Source organism: Saccopteryx leptura, chromosome 1 (genome assembly GCF_036850995.1).
Source record: "Saccopteryx leptura isolate mSacLep1 chromosome 1, mSacLep1_pri_phased_curated, whole genome shotgun sequence".
NCBI lineage: Eukaryota > Metazoa > Chordata > Mammalia > Chiroptera > Emballonuridae > Saccopteryx > Saccopteryx leptura.
The window spans coordinates 311847346-311868539 of NC_089503.1; the positions used below are offsets into that span (position 1 = coordinate 311847346).

Consider the following 21194-nt stretch of genomic DNA (forward strand, 5'->3'; position numbering starts at 1 on the left):
AATCTGGGCAGATGGCACAGAGTAAAATGTCCTTGTGTCTTTTAGAAAACCAGGCACTTGTAGCGAGTTTCCTAGTTCTTCTTCTGACCTAGATTTTCTGCTCCCCTTATAACCCTCTCAGTATACACATACCCACACGTCCTTAGTGATACCAACAGTCACATCTGGTGTTAGAAACTATAAAGTTTTATTTCCTCAGCAATTCTAGGACTCAAATATGGGACACACTTTTATTTCTTCAGAACAAATGATTAAATTCAAAACATATATATATAGAACCACTTTACAGAACTTACTATATAAGCTTTTCTGTGTCCTTCAGAGCTGGAATCCTCCCTCATGTCATAGTTTATAGAACTATATACTTTTAAAAACAAAACAGCATACACTTTCTGAAGGAATTCCAGGTACAGGTTTCACTTGATCCACACATCAACTCTGTGAGGCATTAGCCTGGTTTTTCTTTTGTCCCCATTTTTCAGATGGTCAATTGACTTGTCAAAGGTCATACATTTAGTGACAGAGCCAAGCTAGAAACCAGACCTTCTCATTCAAAACTCAACATACTATCCCCTTCCTTCCACCTGGGGAGAGATATTAGAAATAGGTTGTCACTGCTTCTCAATTACTTAGCTTTCTTTAAGTCCTTTTTCTTCTCTGGGAGAGAGTAACCCAAGGGACCCATGGCTTCCACTTCACCCACTTTCGTATGACTCTAAAATCCCAGCCTCGCTGCTGACCCCAGACATACCTCTCCCACTGCTCACTGAGCTTTTCTTCCCAGATGGTCCCAGGGGCAACTTGGACTCACCCACATGCAATCTGAGGTCCCAAAGTTTTTCCTCAGACCTGCTCCTCCTCCCATATTTTCTATTTTAGTAAAGGCATCACTACCTACTCAGTCTCCCAAGCCAGAAATTTGGAGCCATTCCAGAATCCCCAGTCTCCCTTAGCTCCATGAACAGTCATGAAATCCTGCCCATTCTGTTTCCTGATTCCTCTAAATAACGTCCTCAGCTCTTAGCCCAGATCCCCTTCATCTCTGGCCTGGATGCCTACAGTCGTCTTCCTACAGTTTCTCCCCCGACTTAACCCCTCCTATCTATCTCTACATTCTGATGCAATACTCTTTCTTAACTCGAATTCTTACTGTGTTATTTCCCTGCTTTCATGGCCCATCCTTTAGTGGCTCCCCATACATTTCAACGTAAAAATCAAACCTTTCAACATGGGTCACAAGGCTTGGTGTTTCTAGTTTCCCCTCTTTCTACCTCTGGGGCCACGATCTAAACTCCTACGAGACTGAGACATTTCGCTCCCTGATTGCACTGCATTTCCTCATATACCAGAAGCAGTTCTTTTGACATCAGATGTCTCCTGGGTAACTCCTGTCATTGCCTGTACAACCCACATGTCTTCTTCTCCAAGCAGTCTTTCCTATCCATCCTCTGCTTTCCCCTTCATCATTGCACTTCTACCAGTTAAGACATTTTCAGCTACAAGAAACAGAAACTAAAAATGGCTTAAACAGTAACAAAGATTTTTATCTTTCTTCTAAAGTCCAGAAGTAGATGAGTTCCTGGGTAGCTAATTCCATGGTTCAATGGCATCATCAGGGTTCTTACTATCTTTTTGCTCTGCCATTTTCATTTTGAATTATTGTTCGAGTCTATGCCAAACACTTTAGAAACATTCTTAGAGGGAGGATTGTGAAAATATCTTTTAATTGTGAAACATTTCCTGAAATAACCGTAAGCCACAGAGCCAAGTCTGGCCAGTCACATGAGTAGTCAAGGTAGGTCATAACATTTGGGATCATAGTCAAAGTTGGACCATATATTGTAGTAATGAGACAGAACTGCTGGTCCTGCCTGTGACCTGGCTCTAAAAGCAGCTTAGAAAGAGCATTCCAGATACCATACATTACGTCCAAATGGTCTATGGACCACATGGAGTGTGAATACAAAGAGTTACTGTTTTCACAGCTGGCCCCACTTGGATATTTAAGTTTTAATATGTTTGTTTAAAAAAAATTAGAACAAATTAAATTTTTAAAAGGTTCTTGGTTATCTGGCAGAGAAGAATAAATGGCCCTGGCCGGTTGGCTCAGCGGTGGAGTGTCGGCCTGGCATGCGGGGGACCCGGGTTCGATTCCCGGCCAGGGCACATAGGAGAAGCGCCCATTTGCTTCTCCACCCCCCCTCCTTCCTCTCTGTCTCTCTCTTCCCCTCTCGCAGCCAAGGCTCCATTGGAGCAAAGATGGCCCGGGCGCTGGGGATGGCTCCTTGGCCTCTGCACCAGGCGCTAGAGTGGCTCTGGTCGTGGCAGAGCGACACCCTGGAGGGGCAGAGCATCACCCCCTGGTGGGCAGAGCATCGCCCCTGGTGGGCGTGCCGGGTGGATCCTGGTCGGGCGCATGCAGGAGTCTGTCTTACTGTCTCTCCCTGTTTCCAGCTTCAAAAAGAAAAAAAAGAAGAAGAAGAAGAAGAAGAATAAATATGGAATACATGCTCTTGTCTTCTTATAATCATCCCAGATAATAAGATTAGGTGCAGAGGTATGGGACACATGAATTTCCAAAATAGAAGGAGAAAGGGGCTCAGGGAAGCCCCTGAGTGTTGGGTCTTGGAGGCCATGCCATGGTGGGGTCCCATGTGTAGGTGGCACTTGTGAACAGAAATAGCTTAGGGCCAAGAAAAGCTAAACTCCAAAGATCACCCTGCTGCTCCCGCACTTGGGCAGCTGTGCGGTTTGTTCGGTTTATTTTCTTTAAACCCAAAGGGGATTCTTCGCCCTGCAGCCCCTTTCTTTTTGCTTCTTGGTGTCCTCCCTTCAGTGTCTTTGTCCTTCATTCTTTTCCATACTTAGGTCTTAAGTAACCAAGAGGAGTGGTTCAAGGCTGAGCTTGGGAGCCAAGAAGGATATGTGCCCAAGAATTTTATAGACATCCAGTTTCCTGAGTAAGTATTTGCAGCCTGCTGAGATGGGCCTACCCATACACACTCCCCTTACTTCCTCAATAGTTACTAAAATTACCTGTGCACACCCAAGATGCTGTCAAAAATGGTTGCCTCTGGAGAGGGTACCACATCGTTGAAGGCCAGGGGTGGGAGGAAGATTTGCATTTCACTGCATTCTCTTTTGTGGTTTATAGCATGTGCTTGTATTGCCTATTTAAAGTTTATAAACTAAAATCATCTATAATTGTAATAACAAGGTTTCCAAGCATTCCAGTGTGAGGGGCTGTAGGCCACCCCATTTCAAGAGCTGCTACTTAAAAGCACTTTATTATCTACCAGCCTATCTTCCGTTTTAACCAGGGATCCCAAACCATTCTGGGCCCTCATTGGGTGTGTGAACACAGCCTGCCTTCCGTAAACCATGCTCACACCAAAGAGAGAAGTCAATGGGAGAAAAGGGGAAATTCCCCTCATAAAGAGGAAATGAAAATTTGAGATTGACTCTCGTTTGTCTCAAGAATTGACCACAAGGGTTAGATAAAAATCTAATCTTGTCTGAGAGTCAGGGACTAGGCCAAAGAGCAAAGGTTTGACAGAAAACCAAAGTGGTATTGGTGACTCTGGGAAGGTGCAGCAGTACCTCCCACCGTGAGCCGGTGCTGACCACTGAAGCAGCAGAATGACCATTGACCTCCATTAGGCCCTTGATGCTGCCCTATAATCTTCTAGATGATCACGTCATACCTTTCCTGTCCTCAAACCTCCAGCCCCTCCCCCACCTCACTCTCAGCCCATGACCTTGCTCTCAGGCTCACTGCAACAGTGGAAGCCAGCAGAAAAGCCCATATCTCTACAACCCCCGTCCCCCCCATTAACTCACTGCATCTGCCCACCTCCTGCAATTGCAACTGCATTCAGACACTACCTTCCTGCAGCTGTTGGGAAGAACTGTTTATGCTTCTAGCAAAAATTTCCCTCTCTCTCCCACGTCAACTTTCTTTCCCTCTCTGCTCAGTCATTCCTATCAGCAAACAAAGATGCTGCAGTTCCTCCCATCCTACCAAAATCAAAACCAAAACCAAAACCCCCTTCCAGCTACCACTCCACTTCTTCAAAGGAATTGTTTATATTCCTGATCTCTAATTCCTCTCCTCCCACTCTCTCTAGAATCCTCAGACTCTTGGGAATCAAATCCTTTTTATCAAGGTCACAGTGAACTACTGGTCCCAGTGGTTGACTCTTAGCCATCATTTCAGCACAATTAATGTGGGGGACTTTTCCATCTGTTAAAACGTTTTTGTTCATTTGGGTCTGGGACACCCTTCCTCCTGGCTGCTCCTCTCTCTCACCTTTGCTGCTTTCTCTTCATCTTCCCCAATCTCCTTTACATTTAGAATATCACCCTCCCAGTGAGGCCCTTCCCCTCATGGTATTTTAAATCACTCCCCCACTCCCCATCTCTCCCCTTTGTTTTTATTATCTCCATAGCTCTTATCATCATCTGACATACTGTATGTTGTAACTGTTCTGTTGTCTACTGTGCCTGCTCCACTAAAATGTAAGTTCCATGAGAGCAGGGGTTCTTGTCTGTACTGCTTACTGTGTATCCACCCCTGCCCAGGAGGGGGCCCAGGACTTTTTTTTTTTTAAGCTGTTAAATGAATGAATGAGTAGCTTTGGAATGGTATGTAATACTGAAACCCTGGCCACTCATTTAATATGTGGTGTGTAGTCAGCTTTGTCCTGACAAATGCATATTTTCTAAATAATCCCTTCACTGGTTTCTGCCTCTTCTGATATATTTCTTTTGAGGTGTGGCTGCTGGGGAGCGTGTCCCATTCTTTTTCCCATTACCGTTAGATTATGGGAAATCTAACGGTAACGGGAATTTCCTATACAAATCCCCTTAGGGTTGTATGGCAAATACTCAGGCAGGTTCTCCAGGCAAGTGACCACCAGAACCTCTCTGCTTCTAGCCCATCAGAGCCCAACCAACCTTCCCCTGCAGTCACTGGTCTGGAATAAGGACCTCCATCCTGCCACCCATGTCTGTTTAGATTCCTAAATTCTAGAGAGCACTGGGACTTGCTCAGAAAGGAATCCTAAGGTGTGCCTGTTGGACATTTACCTTAGAGGAATTTACACACAAGCCTTCCAGTGGCAGCAATTTGGGCAGCCACCTTGCAGCACCAGGACACAGTTCCACCATTGGCTGCTGAGTGATTGCAAACACTTGTTTTGCTTTCCTGTGGTTGAGAGGTTTCTGGTCTCCTGCCCTGCGGCTGTGGCCACTGTTTGTCTGGCCCCTGTGGAAGTGCTTGGCCCTTTTCCATTCTAAGTACTTTCAAATACAGTCTTTACCTCTTTGTTGTAGACATCCTTGTTGCAAGCATTTTTGCTGCAAACATTTTCTCCATATAACTAGTTGGCTAAAGGTAATTTTTGCTGTTAAAAAAAAAAAAGAGGCCCTGGCCGGTTGGCTCAGTGGTAGAGCGTCGGCCTGGCGTGCAAGGGGTCCCGGGTTCAATTCCTGGCCAGGGCACACAGGAAAGGCGCCCGTCTGCTTCTCCACCCCTCCCCCTCTCCTTCCTCTCTGTCTCTCTCTTCCCCTCCTGCAGCGAGGCTCCATTGGAGCAAAGATGGCCCGGGCGCTGGGGATGGCTCTTTGGCCTCTGCCCCAGGCGCTGGAGTGGCTCTGGTCGCAACAGAGCGGCGCCCCGGAGGGGCACAGCATCGCCCCCTGGTTGGCGGAGCGTCGCCCCCTGGTGGGCGTGCCGGGTGGATCCCGGTCGGGCGCATGCGGGAGTCTGTCTGACTGTCTCTCCCCGTTTCCAGCTTAGGAAAAATACAAAAAAAAAAAAAAAAAAAAAAAGATAAATAACTGGTTGACAATTGTTTGTTCCCCTCTGATTTGTTTTCACTTCTTTATTGAAGACTCAACTGCCATAAAAAAGAAAATAACTAGTTGACAGTTTGATTTTTTTGTTTGGTTTCATTTCTTTATTGATGAATCAATTGCCTTCCACAAACTTAATGCATGTAAGCTACAATAGTTGTCAGTTTGGTTTCATTTCTCCATCAACAAGTTCTCACAGTTACTCCCATTATCTGTAAATCTTAGCTAGAGCTCTTTTTTTTTTTTTTTTTTTTTTTTTTTTTAGAGAGAGAGAGAGAGAAAGAGTCAGACAGAGACAGGAAGGGAGAAAGAAAGGGAGGAGAGAGAGATGAGAAGCATCAACTCATAGTTGTTTTACTTTAGTTGATCATTGATTGCTTCTCATATGTGCCTTGACCAGGGGGCTCAAGCCAAGCCAGTGACTTCAGGGTTTTGAACTGGGGACTCAGTATTCAGGGTCAATGCTCTATCTACTGTGCCATTGCTGGTCAGGCTTAGCTAGCCCTCTTAGTTGTCTATACAGTGAGAGTAGACGTGGTGGTGATGGTGGTGGTGGTCTTAAAATAGCATTTTATCCAGAGGATGAAGATTTGCCCTAAGAGTTGGTTTCTTATTTTTGAAACACACTGATCAGGAGGTGAAAGGAAAGGCCCTGTTTGAGGACACAGAGTTGAACCCACATTTCCCACAGAACAAAGACAAGTGCTTAGGTACAATCCACAAAATAAGAGCAGTTATCTGCACAGTGTTGCCATGAAGCTATACACACTTTATTCACAGAAAGCCTTTTTAATTTTATGTTCTTTTATTTATCATGATTTTAACTTTTTTATGGCAAATTGCCTTATGGCCAAATAGTTATGTAATGAAAATGTTTATGGCAAAAACGCTTACAGTGAAAATATGAACACAGCTTTTTTCATATAGGACACACCACTTCCAATTTTCAGAGGCTGCCATCCTCACTGCACCCCTGAAAGAGCAATTTCTTCTCAATTTCTTCTTTTCTACAGTGAAGATTATTAACAGCCTGGATTTTTGAGGAGGCCAACACATGGGAGTCTGCTGTGTAGATATGATTCTCTGGCTGCCGCCAGCCTCACTCATTTCCAAGTGCGTGTACAGGGCTCCCGGGTGCCTTGAAGCCTCCACCAGGCACACTGAGCAAGAGCATGGGACCCTAGGCTGTAACTCTCTTTCTGGGCCATTGAAGTCTCAGCCTGGGCCACTGAGGTCTCAGTCTGGGTCACTGAAGTCTCAGCCTGAGAGCCAGCTCCCAAGGCCCTTCCCAGCTCTGCCAGATTGCCACCTCCAGTGCCTAAAGAGGTCCCTATCCTCCTGGCACATCCAAGGCCCCTGCATTTCTTTCCTTGCAATATCCTTCATTCAGGTGCCAGCAGGAGGCCACTTCCTGCAATGAGTCATTGCCATACTGTCCCATTTTGGTGCAAGGGAACATATCCATGATTCAGGTTTTCTGAGCTGGAGAGACTTCTCCTGGAAGGAACAGAGAGAGGATCTCGGGGAACACTCAACTTGCTGTGCCGAGAAACTACCTGGAGCATTAGTTTGGTTTCAAAAGTTCCTGGCCCCTCTTTCTTCTCTCTCTGCTCTCTGCTGAACGGAGTCTCCAGCCTCTCTCCTGTTGGGTCATCTCACCTTAACTTTCCCCTCCAATCACTCTGGCATCTCACCAAGATCCTCTGGTTTTATCTCTCCTGATAGATGGTTTCACGAAGGCCTCTCACGACACCAGGCAGAGAACTTACTCATGGGCAAGGAGGTTGGTTTCTTCATCATTCGGGCCAGCCAGAGCTCCCCAGGGGACTTCTCCATTTCCGTCAGGTACTGGCCACCTTTCCAGATCTGACCCCGTTCAGACCCAGACTGCTAAAGCCATGAGGTAATCTCTTGCATGCTCAGAAGCAAGGTGGCCATAGGTCCCAGGCATCATTTCAACTGTGATACTATTCATATCTTTCCCATAACACACGTGCATAAGTCCTTAGTACATTGGTTTATGGCCACAATTATGTGTACATTTACCTGCCTCCCCCTCTAGCCCAGGTGCTTCTGGAAGGACAGGATTTTTATCTCCTTCATCTTTGTGCCTTTCACAGTGCCTCAATGAGTATGTGTGGGGGAAAGTGGGAAGGGAGACTTGTCCACATTCAGTTTTAGGTCTAAATTGTAACCTTTTACAACTGACAGATGTCTGAAGAAGGGTCCAAGAGAAATACAAACCCCAAGTCATTGTGGTAGGGTACATATGGAGTTGTAGGTGACTTCACAAAAAGGCAGCAGAGAAAGCCGAGGAGGGTTGGGGTGGAGAGACTAACAGCAAAATCTCACTGCTGTGCAGCCACTGGGAGGAAGTGACTCAGTCCAGGCACAAACATGACACAGCCCCACGCGCCGGAGCCCCAAGTCTGAACACACTGCATGTGGTCAGCCTGTTGGGGATTGCCAGTCACATTGCAGACTTGGTGACCACATGTGAGAGTGCAAGAATGAGTGCTTATGGCAGTATAGGAGAATAACAGCCCATACAGTGAAACCTACTATCATGTGAGCTGACAGGAAATGCTGGTCTGGATCATTCAATAGATTTGAAAAGCATGCAGTGTGAGTACTTTAAGTATTTACATAAACCCATTCTCAGATAATAAACAGAGGTCACTCTACTACTTAGAAAGAATTAATATTTTAAGGAGTAGGTAGGAGGGACTTAGAAATAATGGGTCAACCACTTGTATGCATATGTGCCTTAAAAGTGCTCAAAAATCACTTGGGCTTGTTAGATTTCCCTTGCAGTCTCACTTAAACTCTTAATTTTCCTTTCTTTTTTCACAGCTTGGGCAATGGTATATTTTAGGTTAGGCCAATATTGATGTATCACAAATTCTAAGCTTGTTAGGTCTTAATTAATGAAAGTTTGCTCTGTTAATAAATCTTACGTGTCAAACCTATTTCTTAAGGGCCCTGATTATAGAATGGACTGAGTAAATTGTTAGACTGAAGGACATCTCTTGGTGCCTTTGGTTCCCATCATGAAGTTGACTGGCTCCTTCAGCTAGGAACTATGGTTTATAGTTCCCCTTGATCAAAATAAACTCTACAAAGCAGTCAGTCTTGACTTCTGGCAAAGCCTTCCCCTGCTATTAAGGCAATGCAGCTTCTTGTTATGGTGATTATTACAGTCATCATTATCACATCTTCTGCAGAAATGTAGTATAATGTATTCCAGAGCGAAGTCACTTTTATTTATTTATTTATGCATCTGCTTTCTGTCATGGGCACAGATAATTAAGAGCTAATTGTAGTTCTATCACTTAGCATTTGATAAGACTCTTAAACACTGGACTTTAGCATCTGGAGCCCTGAGTTACTGCCTTTTCTCTGCCCCTCTCAGAACACTCTCCATGACCCAGGTGACCAACTGCAACCCTGGCATCCATCCTCTCAGCTCACGAGAGTGAAAGGGTTAATGTTTCACACTTTGAGTTCTTTGACCAGAGGCAGTGGATGAGTAATTACACCACAGGGATATTTTCTCCTCCTAGCCCAAATGTGAGGGGTAATGACTATGAGTTGAGCCATGTGGTGTTAAAGTGAAGAAAACATCTGTTAATGGCCAAAACCAAGGGAAAGACCATGCAGTGATTGCCTTCACGTGCTGGTTACTACTCTAGGGCAGCCAAGCAGACGTCATTGCGTGGGTTCACCTGGCCATGAGCAGAGCCCAGCACATAAATGAGACTGACAATCAGAATTATTCTCCCCTGTGAACAGAGACCACTAAATCCATCTCTAGGAAACCTCCACTAACTTCAGAGGTATCTTTCCTCTCCAATACTCTTTAAATTTTTAACTTTTCTGCTAGATAAGTCAATGGTAGTATTAATACCAGTTAATTTTTAGATATAAATTTACATCCATTTCACAAATAAATGATATCCTAAAGAGAATGACTTGGAGCTGTTAATAAAGGTCCAGTCCTCTCTTTCCTGATGAATAAAATCCAATCTTTCTAATCGTGCTATGAATGTGGCCCATCTTTTATGAGTTCAGATGGTGTCAAAAGATGCCCATCTAAAAGAAGGAAGCATGTGTACATGGTGTGGCAGGCTGGCATCAGAGACCCACGGTTCTTGCCTTAGCTCTGCCATTCAGCCATGGTGACATTGACCAAGGCCCTCCATCTCTCTGAGCCTCAGTGTCCTCAACTGTAACATGGAGACATGAGGATATACAACCTCTGAAGTCCTTTCCAATTAAAAATTCTATATACTACTTCTTTCCCCAAAAGTTGAAAATGCTTTGCATTTTGCAAAACATAAACCAAAACTAAAAGATCTGTGTAGAGAACAAAGTATGAAAAATTTCTTAAGAGTAGTGTCTTACTATCCTGAGGAAGTTAATGGGCTTAAAGGAACTAGTTCAAAGTATGTTTGATAACAGAAAGATAACAAGGGCTTGTAAAACACCTCCCCTCTGAGTCTTGGCAGTCCATAGCACAGTACAGTACTCAAGGGTTGCCATGCTTCAGACGTTGTTAAAAGGTCCTTGACCTCATAGTCTTTAAAGCAATTGGAATATTTTTTTCTTGTAAAAGGTTGGCTTCAGTGTTAGAAGTTAGATTACCTTCTGTTCTAGTACAGACTGTACCCTGAGCAGTCCTTCCCCATATCTTCCTTAAAGCTTGACTGGGCCAATCCACCTGCCCAGTGATAAGCGAGCCACCCATATCTCCATGTCTTGCCATAACAGAACTTGGCATCCTTGGATGCAATCAACCCTGAGTATGGGGACATTGTCACCATGTAACATATAGTTTGGATTTGCCTTGATCTCTAGGCATGAGGATGATGTTCAGCACTTCAAGGTCATGAGAGACAATAAGGGTAATTACTTCCTGTGGACAGAGAAGTTTCCATCCCTAAATAAGCTGGTGGACTACTACAGGACGACTTCTATCTCCAAACAGAAGCAGATCTTCCTGAGGGATAGAACGCAAGAGGATCAGGTATGCTCCAGGTCCTAGTCAACCCAATCTAGAGATTTTAGGCTGCTGGAGTTTCACATGAACTACCAAGACAAAGCATTTGATGGGCAGGTTCTCTCAGAATTCTGAAAAGCAAAAGAACTCTGAAGTCAGGTCTTGGTTTAAATCCTAGCTTAACAGTTCCTAGCTATTTGACTTTGGAAAGTTCTTCGATCCTCAGTTTCCTCATCCATGAAATCTGGATGATAGTGATACCTACATCATAGGATGGTTGTGAAGGTAAGCAGATAATGTGTCCCCTTTCTATACATCATTCCCAATTACACTGCAAGCACTCAATTTTTATTATGGATGCATTATTTTCTTACAGACATTACTACATCACAGTTTTTGGTCTAGCTAGAGCTTTATGAGAGGATTTGGTGTGGAGAGAAGGCATTGGAGGAGAATACTGACCCTGGAATTCTTACTCTTAGAACTATTTAAAATGTTGAATATTGCTTTTGTAGAAAATGCAGCAGACAGCCTGACCAGTGGTGGCACAGCGGATAGAGTGTCAACCCAGAATACTGAGGTCTTTGGTTCGAAACCCTATAGTCAACAGCTTAATTATGGGCTCATTGTTTTGAGTGCAGGGTCATCAGCTTGAGTGTGGGGTTGCCAGCTTAAGCATGAGATCATCAACATGATCCCATTTGCTGGCTTGATACCAAACATTACTATCTTGAGCCCAGAGGTTGCTGGCTTGAAGCCCAAGGTCACTGGCTTGAGCAAGGGGTCACTGGCTCAGCTTGGGCCCCCCTGGTCAAGGCACATATGAGAAGCAATCAATGAACAACTAAAGTGAAGCAACTACGAGTTGATGCTTCTCATCTCTCTGCTCTCTCTCTCTCTCTCTCTCTAAAAAGTAGAATGGAGAGAATATAATACTTCCTTCATTGGGCTGTTATGCAAATCAAATGAGAAAATATAGTAATAGCACTTGCCACAGAGCTTGGTCCATAGTAGGCACAAAGGAAATAGTAATTTGCCTTCCATAAGTACATTCACACACACACATGCATACACACACAATTTATAAAATATTTTCCAAAGGAAATAATATGGTTATAAGAGACAGATATTGGAAGAAGCATTGGCTGGAAGAGTTGAAATCCCAGGGATCGGTTATCTGAAAAAGCATTGAGACTTTCAAAGCAATATGTGCTGGCCCTGGCCAGTGGGCTCAGTGGTAGAGCGTCAGCCGACATGTGAAAGTCCTATGTTCGATTCCCAGCCAGGGCACACAGGAGAAGCACCCATCTGCTTCTCCACCCTTCTCCCTCTCCTTCCTTTCTATCTCTTTCGCCTGGCCTATGGTGGCACAGTGGATAAAGCATCAACCTTTCTATCTCTTTCTTCCCCTCCTGCAGCCAAGGCTCCATTGGAGCAATGTTGGCCTGGGCACTGAGGACAGTTCCATAGTCTCCACCTCAGATGCTAGAATGGCTCCAGTCAAAACGGAGCAATGCCCCAGATGGACAGAGCATCGCCCCCTGGTGGGCTTGCTGGGTGGACCCCAGTTGAGCACATGCAGGAGGCTGTCTGACTGCCTCCCTGCTTCTAACTTCGGAGAAAAATACCAAAAAAATAATAATAATAAGCAACATGTGCTTCAGGGAAATAAAGAAAACCCTCCCTTTGAATAAGTGACTGATTTTAAGCCTGAAAAGTTCCAATTAAAGGAGGAATGGGTATTCCTGCCAAGTGCACACAAAAGTTCAGAAAGAAAAACAATGGTTAACCAAGACCTCGTGGATTATTTTAACCAGAAAATTGTCAGAGGTATTAATATACTAGGATGTGCATGCAGAGATAAGAGAGGCAACATAAAGCTTTGCCTTCAACTGGATGAAATGAATTCATATTTGTAAAATGCTTAGAACAGTGCCTGGCAAATATTAAGCCAAGGACCCTCTGTAGTTGTTAAATAAAAACAACTATTTCTGATTCCTGAGGTGATTGTAGCATTAAGAAAAAGACCTTGCTTCTCCCAACATGCCCATTGCAGGCCTAGTTTCCATGGTGCTACAAGAGCGTTGTGTTTGGGTCTCTATCAACAGGCTATAAATGACAGTTCAAAATCATGCAAAGTCAATAGCTGAGCTTATCTGGAGGGTAGGATATCCAACAATGTGGCAGCATGAGATAAGGAGGGGTGGCACTGTGTCAGTAAAATAGGATATTTAAGCTTGATTACACAGAGAAAAATAAACCTGACAGGAATGGACTAAATGGATACCATGTGGAAAGGGCCAGCCTGTAAACCAGAGACCTGACACTCCAAAGTGGGAGAATCTGAGAATGCAGAGGGTCTGAAACATGGGTTCTCCTTAAACTCTCCCCCCCCCCCTGCCAACCCACCAGCTGTTTCTCAGGGCTGTCATGAGCAAAGTCTGGGAGCAGCTGCCTGAAAGGTGGAGTAGAGCCAGGAGATGTGGGAGGAGGACGGATCCATGTCGTCTTTGTTCTCTCCCAGGGTCACCGGGGCAACAGCCTGGACCGGAGGCCCCAGGGAGGCCCACACCTCAGTGGAGTTGTGGGAGAAGAAATCCGGCCTGTGATGAACCGGAAGCTGTCTGATCACCCACCACCACCTCCCTCTCAGTATCCCCCAGCTCCACCGCCACCGCAGCAGCAGCGGTACCTGCAGCAACACCATTTTCATCAGGTATCTGGAAAGAATGGAGTGGGGCACAGTGAGGTGGGGAGAGGAGGTCCTTCTCTGGCCCCCCACCCCAGAGACTCAGGCCACCTTGTTCCCAATGCCACTTGCTGCATGAAAAATCCCCACATTGCTAGAAACAACCATAGCAAATAAATGCCGGGGTTCTGTTGTGGCCCTGGGACTGCTGGCCTGGTCCAGCCTCATCAGGGCTAAGTTCACAAAGAAGATCCTGGGACCCCTAAGTGGCAGAAATATGGTATGCAAACTGCTTAGGCAAATTGGCAAAGAAGCCTCTGTGATTCAGATGGCCCCTGCCTGAACAAAGGAACCCGCATGCACTCGCACATATGCACACACGCACAATTCCTTACCCCAAGGACTCAGTGAACAATTGCTTCATTTTCCTATCAGCACAACTTCCAATCTGTTCATGCCCCTTAACCCACCTAGCTGTCAAGATCTACAAGAAAAATGGATTAGCACTTACCATGGAGCCTTGCTTATTTATTTATTTACTCCCTTGTTCCAGATGGGATTTTAGGCAGCTTACTGAGATGGACAATATAGCCAGATAACATCGTTCCTAAATTCCCTAGCAGGGCAGACAGAGTCCTTTGTGAGCTGATCATTTCTGTTTCCCCAGCCTCCTCTCCTGCTACCTCCCTCCCACACAGATACACATTCCAGAGACCCTACACCACCTTTAGTTACCAGTATTATCTATTGCATCTTCTTCCATGCCTTTGAGGCTTTTATGTGCTGTCCCTCTGCCTGAAGAGCCCTTTCCTGGCAAATCCTACTCCCCTGTAAGCTGGAGTTCAAGCATCACTTCCTCTATGAAGCCCTCCCTGATTACCCAAGCAGATTTAGAGACTCTTCTCTCTGCTTGCTTATTACTTAATTGTGCATGGATTCCCCCTCTGAACTTATGTGCCATGAAGACAAGAGACCTTCTCTTTCCAGCTACATATCCCCAGTGCTTAGTGTAGTATTAGATGCATGTTAGGTGCCTGATAAACATTTCTGGATTGAATAAATGAGACCTGCCATTGTCTTTGCCTTCAGAATCTAAGGTCCCTTTGTCATCCTTCCCCCCCTCCCCCACTGTCATCTAGGGTTTATTGTCATCGTCAGCAAGTATGTTTAGAACAGTGGCTGTGATCATGGCATCCGAGCAAGGCACTGTGGGAGACTGTGAGGGATGCTTCTGGCAGCGCGTTGACAGATTCTCTTTTGCATCTGTTCCTAGGAACGCCGGGGAGGCAGCCTGGACATAAATGATGGGCACTGTGGCATGAGCATGGGCAGCGAAATGAATGCTGCCCTCATGCACCGAAGACACACAGACCCAGTACAACTCCAAGTGGCTGGGGTATGTGGACTTTCCCTCTCTGGGCTCAATGGAGGGGGGCAATATGGGCAATTAGAGAAACAGTTGGTCCTCCAGGAGAGACGTCAAACTGCACAGAGCTCAAATAGAGATAATGGGAATCCAGATGGTGATGGTGGGGGTGTGTCCAGGGGTGGAGCTGATCTCAGCCTAGCACCATCCGGTCTGTTGTTCTCATCTGGTCTTGCCCTGTCCTTCTCATATTTCTTGGCTCTAGTTCTAGTGGAGGGAGATCTGTTGCCTTTATCACTGAGATCCATCTTGACTTGGTTGCACTAGCACCAAGGGCTGTTAGTTTAGGCACACTGCCATTCTGTTTGTCACTTGAGGAAAGTAAAAAGACCACCTACTAATGTAGGGAGAGTAGTTCTCAAGGATTCTCTTGGGACATGGAGAATTATATCTCTGTCAGCCCAAGTCCTGAGTCTCCAGAGTGACTCTAGTGAGTTCTGATAACTTCGTGGTCAGGGCTGTGCACTAGTGTCTGCTTTCCATTGCAGCAGGATTTGAAATGTCTCTGGACAGCCATACATCAGCCTTCAGGGCAGACTGCTCACAGAGGACTTTGTCTTGATACCAAAGCCAGCAGGTTCTCTTTTGTTTAGTGGTGGCTCCAAAGGCTGGTCCAGCCAGCCCCCAGTTCAGCGGGACGCTCTGTCTTTTCCCCCAACAGCGAGTGCGGTGGGCCCGGGCGCTGTACAACTTTGAGGCCCTCGAGGATGACGAGCTAGGATTCCAGTCTGGAGAGGTGGTTGAGGTCCTGGACAGCTCTAACCCATCCTGGTGGACTGGCCGCCTGCACAACAAACTCGGCCTCTTTCCTGCCAACTACGTGGCACCTATGATCCGATGAAACCCTTCTGCGGGATCAGAGGCATTCATCTGATACTGCCTGCATGAGAAGGAGCATGGAACAAAAGCTGGAACTACATGTACATGCATTTGGGTGTGTGTACACATACACACTCATATATGTAGACACACACATTTTATAATAGTAATTTATTGGCAATTTAGTTGGTTAATTAGTTGATATGAAAGTAACTCAGATGGAGGCTTATATTCATACTTGTTTTTCTACTCCCCTCAGCAGGTGTGCAGGAGGTGGTGGGGATTGGGAGTGGGGGGCAGGGAAATGAAACTGAAATTCTTCCTGTCCTAAAGATGGCACCACTTCCTCCTTCCCCTGGGAATTTTCACTGAGTAGCCAAGCAGAGATCCACACCCCCGCGTTGGGTGGAGAACAGCAGGGCAGAGTTGGACATGGAGGGACATGTTCTGGCTTACCTGCGAGCCCTGTTCACCTCGAGGGTTTGCAGGGCAGCTTCCCTTCTGTTCTGCAAGGGTGAGTGCTGCTAGATTGAGAATTAAGGTGCAGCCACACAAGTCTGAGCTGGAGTGGTTAGGGTGTGAAGGCAGGACTGCAACACAGGCGCCTTGAGGCCTGGGCTGGGCCAGCCTCCTGGTCAGTGCTCAGCCAGGACCTTCATCTCCTTCAAGTGACTGTTCCTTGGCTAATCCTCTCCCTTATGGCTGATATGGAGAAATGGAGACATTGTGAGGAGCCAAGCACTGGGAAATGGAGGAATTTTTCACAAATTCCCCACTGGCTTACTTGAATGTAAGTAGGTGGTGTCCCCAACTTCTAAGGAAGTAGCATTCTGTATTCTGTAAAGTACTTGCAGAAGCCCTGGCCGAGAATACCGGATGTTAGAGTCATTGTTCTATGGTTACTAGGGTGTCTCTTTGGGGCTTTATTTGTTTTCCTCCTTGGTTTTCTGAATTTTAAAGATGCCTTGCCCAGTGGCACAGAGAGAAGCCCACTCCACAAGACCATTGCCTAGTGATTGGCTGGCCGATTGCTTGGTTGATTGGTTAGACACGACCTGGGTAGGCCCTGACTTCAGATGAGCTTCCTGTTCCCCTGACTGTTGGACCTCTGGTGGCATCTTCCCCCACCAAGAGCTGTACCTGGGGAGAGGAACATTGCTGCCATGTCTCCCCTCAGCACCTCACATAGAGTTGTATTTCCTATTGCTCACCCAGGGGCATGAAGCACAGACCAGCCTGCCCAGGGAAAAAAGGACACTGGAGAAAAATGCTTGGCGTCATGGGGGATACTGGGAGCACACATCTGCACCAAGCACCTCGAAGGTGTGTGTGTTCGTGTTCTGAGACACTAAAGAAAGTGTTGGGTGAAAGGATTAGTGAGGGGCATGCAGGGTGAGTGAGGGGGTCTGTTTCTTCTTCCCCAGCCCTTCCTGCTCTACGGAGGGACAGGGGCAGCCATCATCAAAGGTGATGTAAGAATAGTTTGTGCCTGACCTGTGGTGGCACAGTGGATAAAGCATCGACCTAGAAATGCTGAGGTCGCCGGTTCGAAACCCTGGGCTTGCCTGGTCAAGGGACATATGGGAGTTGATGCTTTCAGCTCCTCCCCCCTTCTCTCTCTCTGTCTCTCTCTCTCTCCCTTTCTCTCTCCTCTCTAAAAATGAATAATAAAAAAAAAAAGAATAGTTTGTGACTCAGAAGTAACTGTCAGTGTAACATAGGTTGTGTCCTGCTGACTCTGAATTCTCTGATCCTTTCAGAGAAAAATGGGAAAAGGAAGGACTTCGTGGTGGGACTTGGGAGGGGAGAGAAAATAGCCTGAGAGAAAGAGGCAGGGGGAGTTGAGCATGAATGAGGAGCGTCTCCAGGCCTCTGAAAATGAAAGCACAGGAAGGAAAAGCAGCCAAGGTATTCAAAAGATGAAGGAGCAGCATGAGAGGCACAAAGGGAGGAAAGGGAGCAAAAGGTTAAGTGGGACAGGCAAGGAAGACACGAGAGTCAGCAGGCGGACCAGGCTCCAGGAGGAGGGACAGAGGTTGGTGGGGAGGAGAAATTAGAGCAGAGAAATAAGCCCCGGCAGGTAGGGGGCAAAGTAACAGCAGGATGAAGACAAGAGAACAAAGGCAAAGGAGACTGAATCAGGTATTTTAGTGCTAGGTAATGTGAGCATGTTACAGTAAATAAAAGCCAAAATTAATGTTTGATTTTACAGTATTTACAAACCATATGCTTTAAACAGCCCACAAACTTAATCCCTTCATCTGATTAGGTGGGAGGATCAACCCAATGAAAACAGGGTGAAGTGATTTGGTTCTGGCTTGTATTCTGTGCCTATAGACATTCCTCAAGAAAGCAGCAATAAAATGAGGGCCCTTGTTCTGCAGGGCTGTGCCTGGAGTCTGTGTTACACACACACTCCCCCAGGTAGGGGTAGGGGTCCTTGACCCGCAGAGGCTGACCAGTGAGGGGAGAGCTTTCAGCACCTGGGCAGCTGAACCTTCTATTCCACCAGAGGCCATTTGTGGGGGTATTTTCAACTGAGGTTCTAAAATAGCCTGCTCATCACATGGCTTAGTTCAGAAGGAAGCAGGTATCACCCTGACCACCCAGAGAATAAGGGCCCTTAGGGACCAAGTTAAAAGGACAAGTTCCAAGGTGTCCCTGCTGAGGGAGGGTAGGCCGACTCTCCTGGGCCTCTGGTGCTGTTTGGGAGAGCACCTGCGGAGTGCTAGCCACCTGACAGCCATTTCAGCACCGGGGCCTTCTACCCAGTGCCCCTCACCAGGCACACAGTCAGGAAGCTCAAATGTCCTGTGTGACTAAGCAGCAGGGAACTTCCAGAGAAAATCCAGTTCCTGTTGGACCAGTCCGGGTTCCCTAACTGCTTGCTGAGGCTTTTGCTGAGGCGCTGCATCTCAAATATGGGGCCCCTGCCCCTGCCCACCTACTTTAGATGGCCTTAAGGCCATCTCAGGCCGGTGCTTCTCAAAATAAATATGCCTGTGAATTGCCTGGGGAGAATGTTTAAATGCAGGTCTTGTTTCAGTCCTCTATTTCTACCAATCTCTGAAGTCATGTTGCTGGGTCCACGGACCACACTTTGAGTAGCAAGGCCAAAAATTTGGCAGTGAGCTAAACAGCTACAAAAATTGAATCAGATCCCTTTTCTAGGGATATTAGGGCATCTTTCTTTGTTGCTAATAAATAAGTCACTTTGGCTGTGGGACAGACATGATTCAGAACTGTCATTATGACATCATATTTGGCTGCCCAGGTGAGTTACTATTTTAGTATCTTCATCTCTGTCAAGAATCAGGAAACTTTTGGGTGAGAGGCATTCAGGTGAAGTACAGAGATTTCCTAACAGTAATTATTTTAAACATGAGCAGAGGTTACCGAAGAAGTTATGAAAGCTTTCTCAGGAAATCTTTAAACATAAAATCGATTCCCATCAGGTATGGGCCTGCTGGGAGGCAGGGGAATGCCCCATGTGACATCATTTGATCTGAGCTAGCCCAAAGCAAAACGGGCCAGATGAGGGACAGATTGGCATGGTCAAAATATTTGCTGATTGTCCTTACAGTCAACACTTCGGCCTGTCCATAACAAGGCAAAGGCATGAGAAAGACATAGTATCAATTCTTTTAAATACGGCTCAGGTTCCTTCAATCCTCCATTACCACTGCCACACCAGAAACAGCTCTCCTTTAGGCAACAGAATTGGCCTCCACACTTTTCTCCCTGCATGCCCTCTTGTTCCGACTCCTTTCCCCGAACCCATGCCAGAACAGTCTTTGTAAAACATGAATCTGATCGCATCACTCCCCACCCTTTGCACTTAGGTTAAAATGTGAAGTCCTAATGTAGCCCTGTGAGGTTTGGCCCCTGCCTCCCTCTCCAGCCCCTTCCTGTGCTTCTCCGGACTTGCCTTAGTGCTCTTGCCCCACTCCGGGCCTCTTAGCCTCCAGATAGCCAAGCATTTGTCCCCAAATCCTTCACACCTGCTGCTCTCTCTGCCTGGAATGCATATCCCTGTTCTTCACTTGGCTAACTTCAGTGCACCTCCAGGTCTTGGTTTAAATGTCACTTGCTCAAATTGTTCTTTTCTAATTCCTAATCTAAAATAGTCCTTCCCATTATGTTAGCATAGGTAGCTAAATATTATTAAGGGAAGGAAGCAGATAGTATAATAAAAGAAGGCTTCCTTCCTCCCTTCTCTCTTCCATTTGGAAAAGCACACTCTCCCTGTTCCCCATTCATTTGTTTTCAAGTTCTCCAAGCAACCATGTGGTCCTAAAAGCTGTCTGCGGGTTGGCAGCCACACAGACTCCCTAATACAGGCTCAAGAAGCACCTGGACTGGACTAAGCTTTAATATGGATTGAACCATGGTGCAGAATATTTGGACACTGATCTTCATACTGGGCTTAAGAGAAGATTGGACTTTTTCCATGGTGGAATAGACAGAGACAAGACATCAGGAACGAGTGGGCAACCTTCTATTTCAACTCCATTAAACCTTCCCAAGCCACAGTATTCTTCCATGAGTCCTGTGGAATGCCTTCCCTGAGACTCCATAAAAAAATGCCATTTCCACTAGCAATAATTAGACCATTTCATAGTTGCCACTGGTTTTCCTGAATAGCACACAGATGATCGTGCTAGACTGATTTGTATGACTATTAGACTGTAAGCTCTCCGGGGCAGGTTCATCTCTGTTTTGTAAACTGTCGTATGCCCAGCATTTAGCACTGTGCATGGCATACAGAGGCTCAATAAATATTTGTTTAATGAATGAACAAATGAAACCCCCTCATGTCACCTATACCATTCATTCTGTAACCAAATGCCCCCAGCCTTATATACTCATAGGTACAAACAAGGTGATGTGAACATTGATACCTAAGTTACACTAGCTTTTAGCCACCTGCCCTCAAAATTTCCTCCAGTTACTTCTGAGAGTCCAAGAGCAGGAGGCTGGTATTTCTCATGTATTTAAGTACTGGTCTGCTTATGTTTCTTACTGTGGTCATGTTTGCTGTCCCAAACATTCTCTGCTGTCTTTACTGGTGTGGCAAGGGGGTTAGGGAAGGGATGGGATGGAGAATGGCCTGCACTCAATTCTGAGTAGCTCTTGTCCCTGGGTCCCAGAGAGACATTGCTTGGGGCCAGTGACTTTCACAATCTTCACAATCACAGTTTGTTCCTTTGTCACTGGAGCCATCAACAGGACAGGGAATGTCACCTTCCGCTACATCTCTCTTGTTTGTCTCTCTCCCTATTGCCCCTTTCCCCTGAAAGAAACGACCTCTACCTGTTCATTTGTGCCTGTATCTGGGTGCCACAGATACCACCCAGGGTCCCAGGGGATATGCACCCCATTGTACAATCTGGGCTCAGCTAGAG

The 21194-nt window shown here is 46.1% G+C and overlaps 1 protein-coding gene across 4 annotated transcripts in view; it reads left to right on the top strand.

Moving 5' to 3' along the window:
• The window catches only part of GRAP2 (GRB2 related adaptor protein 2), a 74827-nt gene extending 53937 nt beyond the window's left edge, over positions 1-20890 (top strand). For 3 of the 4 annotated variants that reach the window (XM_066358469.1, XM_066358470.1, XM_066358471.1), the window contains exons 3-8: positions 2869-2960; positions 7582-7701; positions 10714-10882; positions 13380-13571; positions 14818-14940; positions 15632-20889. In XM_066358469.1, coding sequence (XP_066214566.1) covers positions 2869-2960; positions 7582-7701; positions 10714-10882; positions 13380-13571; positions 14818-14940; positions 15632-15811 — 876 coding nt within the window. In that variant the 3' untranslated portion in view covers positions 15812-20889. Of the gene's footprint in view, positions 1-2868; positions 2961-7581; positions 7702-10713; positions 10883-13379; positions 13572-14817; positions 14941-15631 lie in introns of all 4 variants that reach the window. The other variant, XM_066358472.1, reaches the window with a different exon arrangement.
• Positions 20891-21194: the final 304 nt, after the last annotated feature.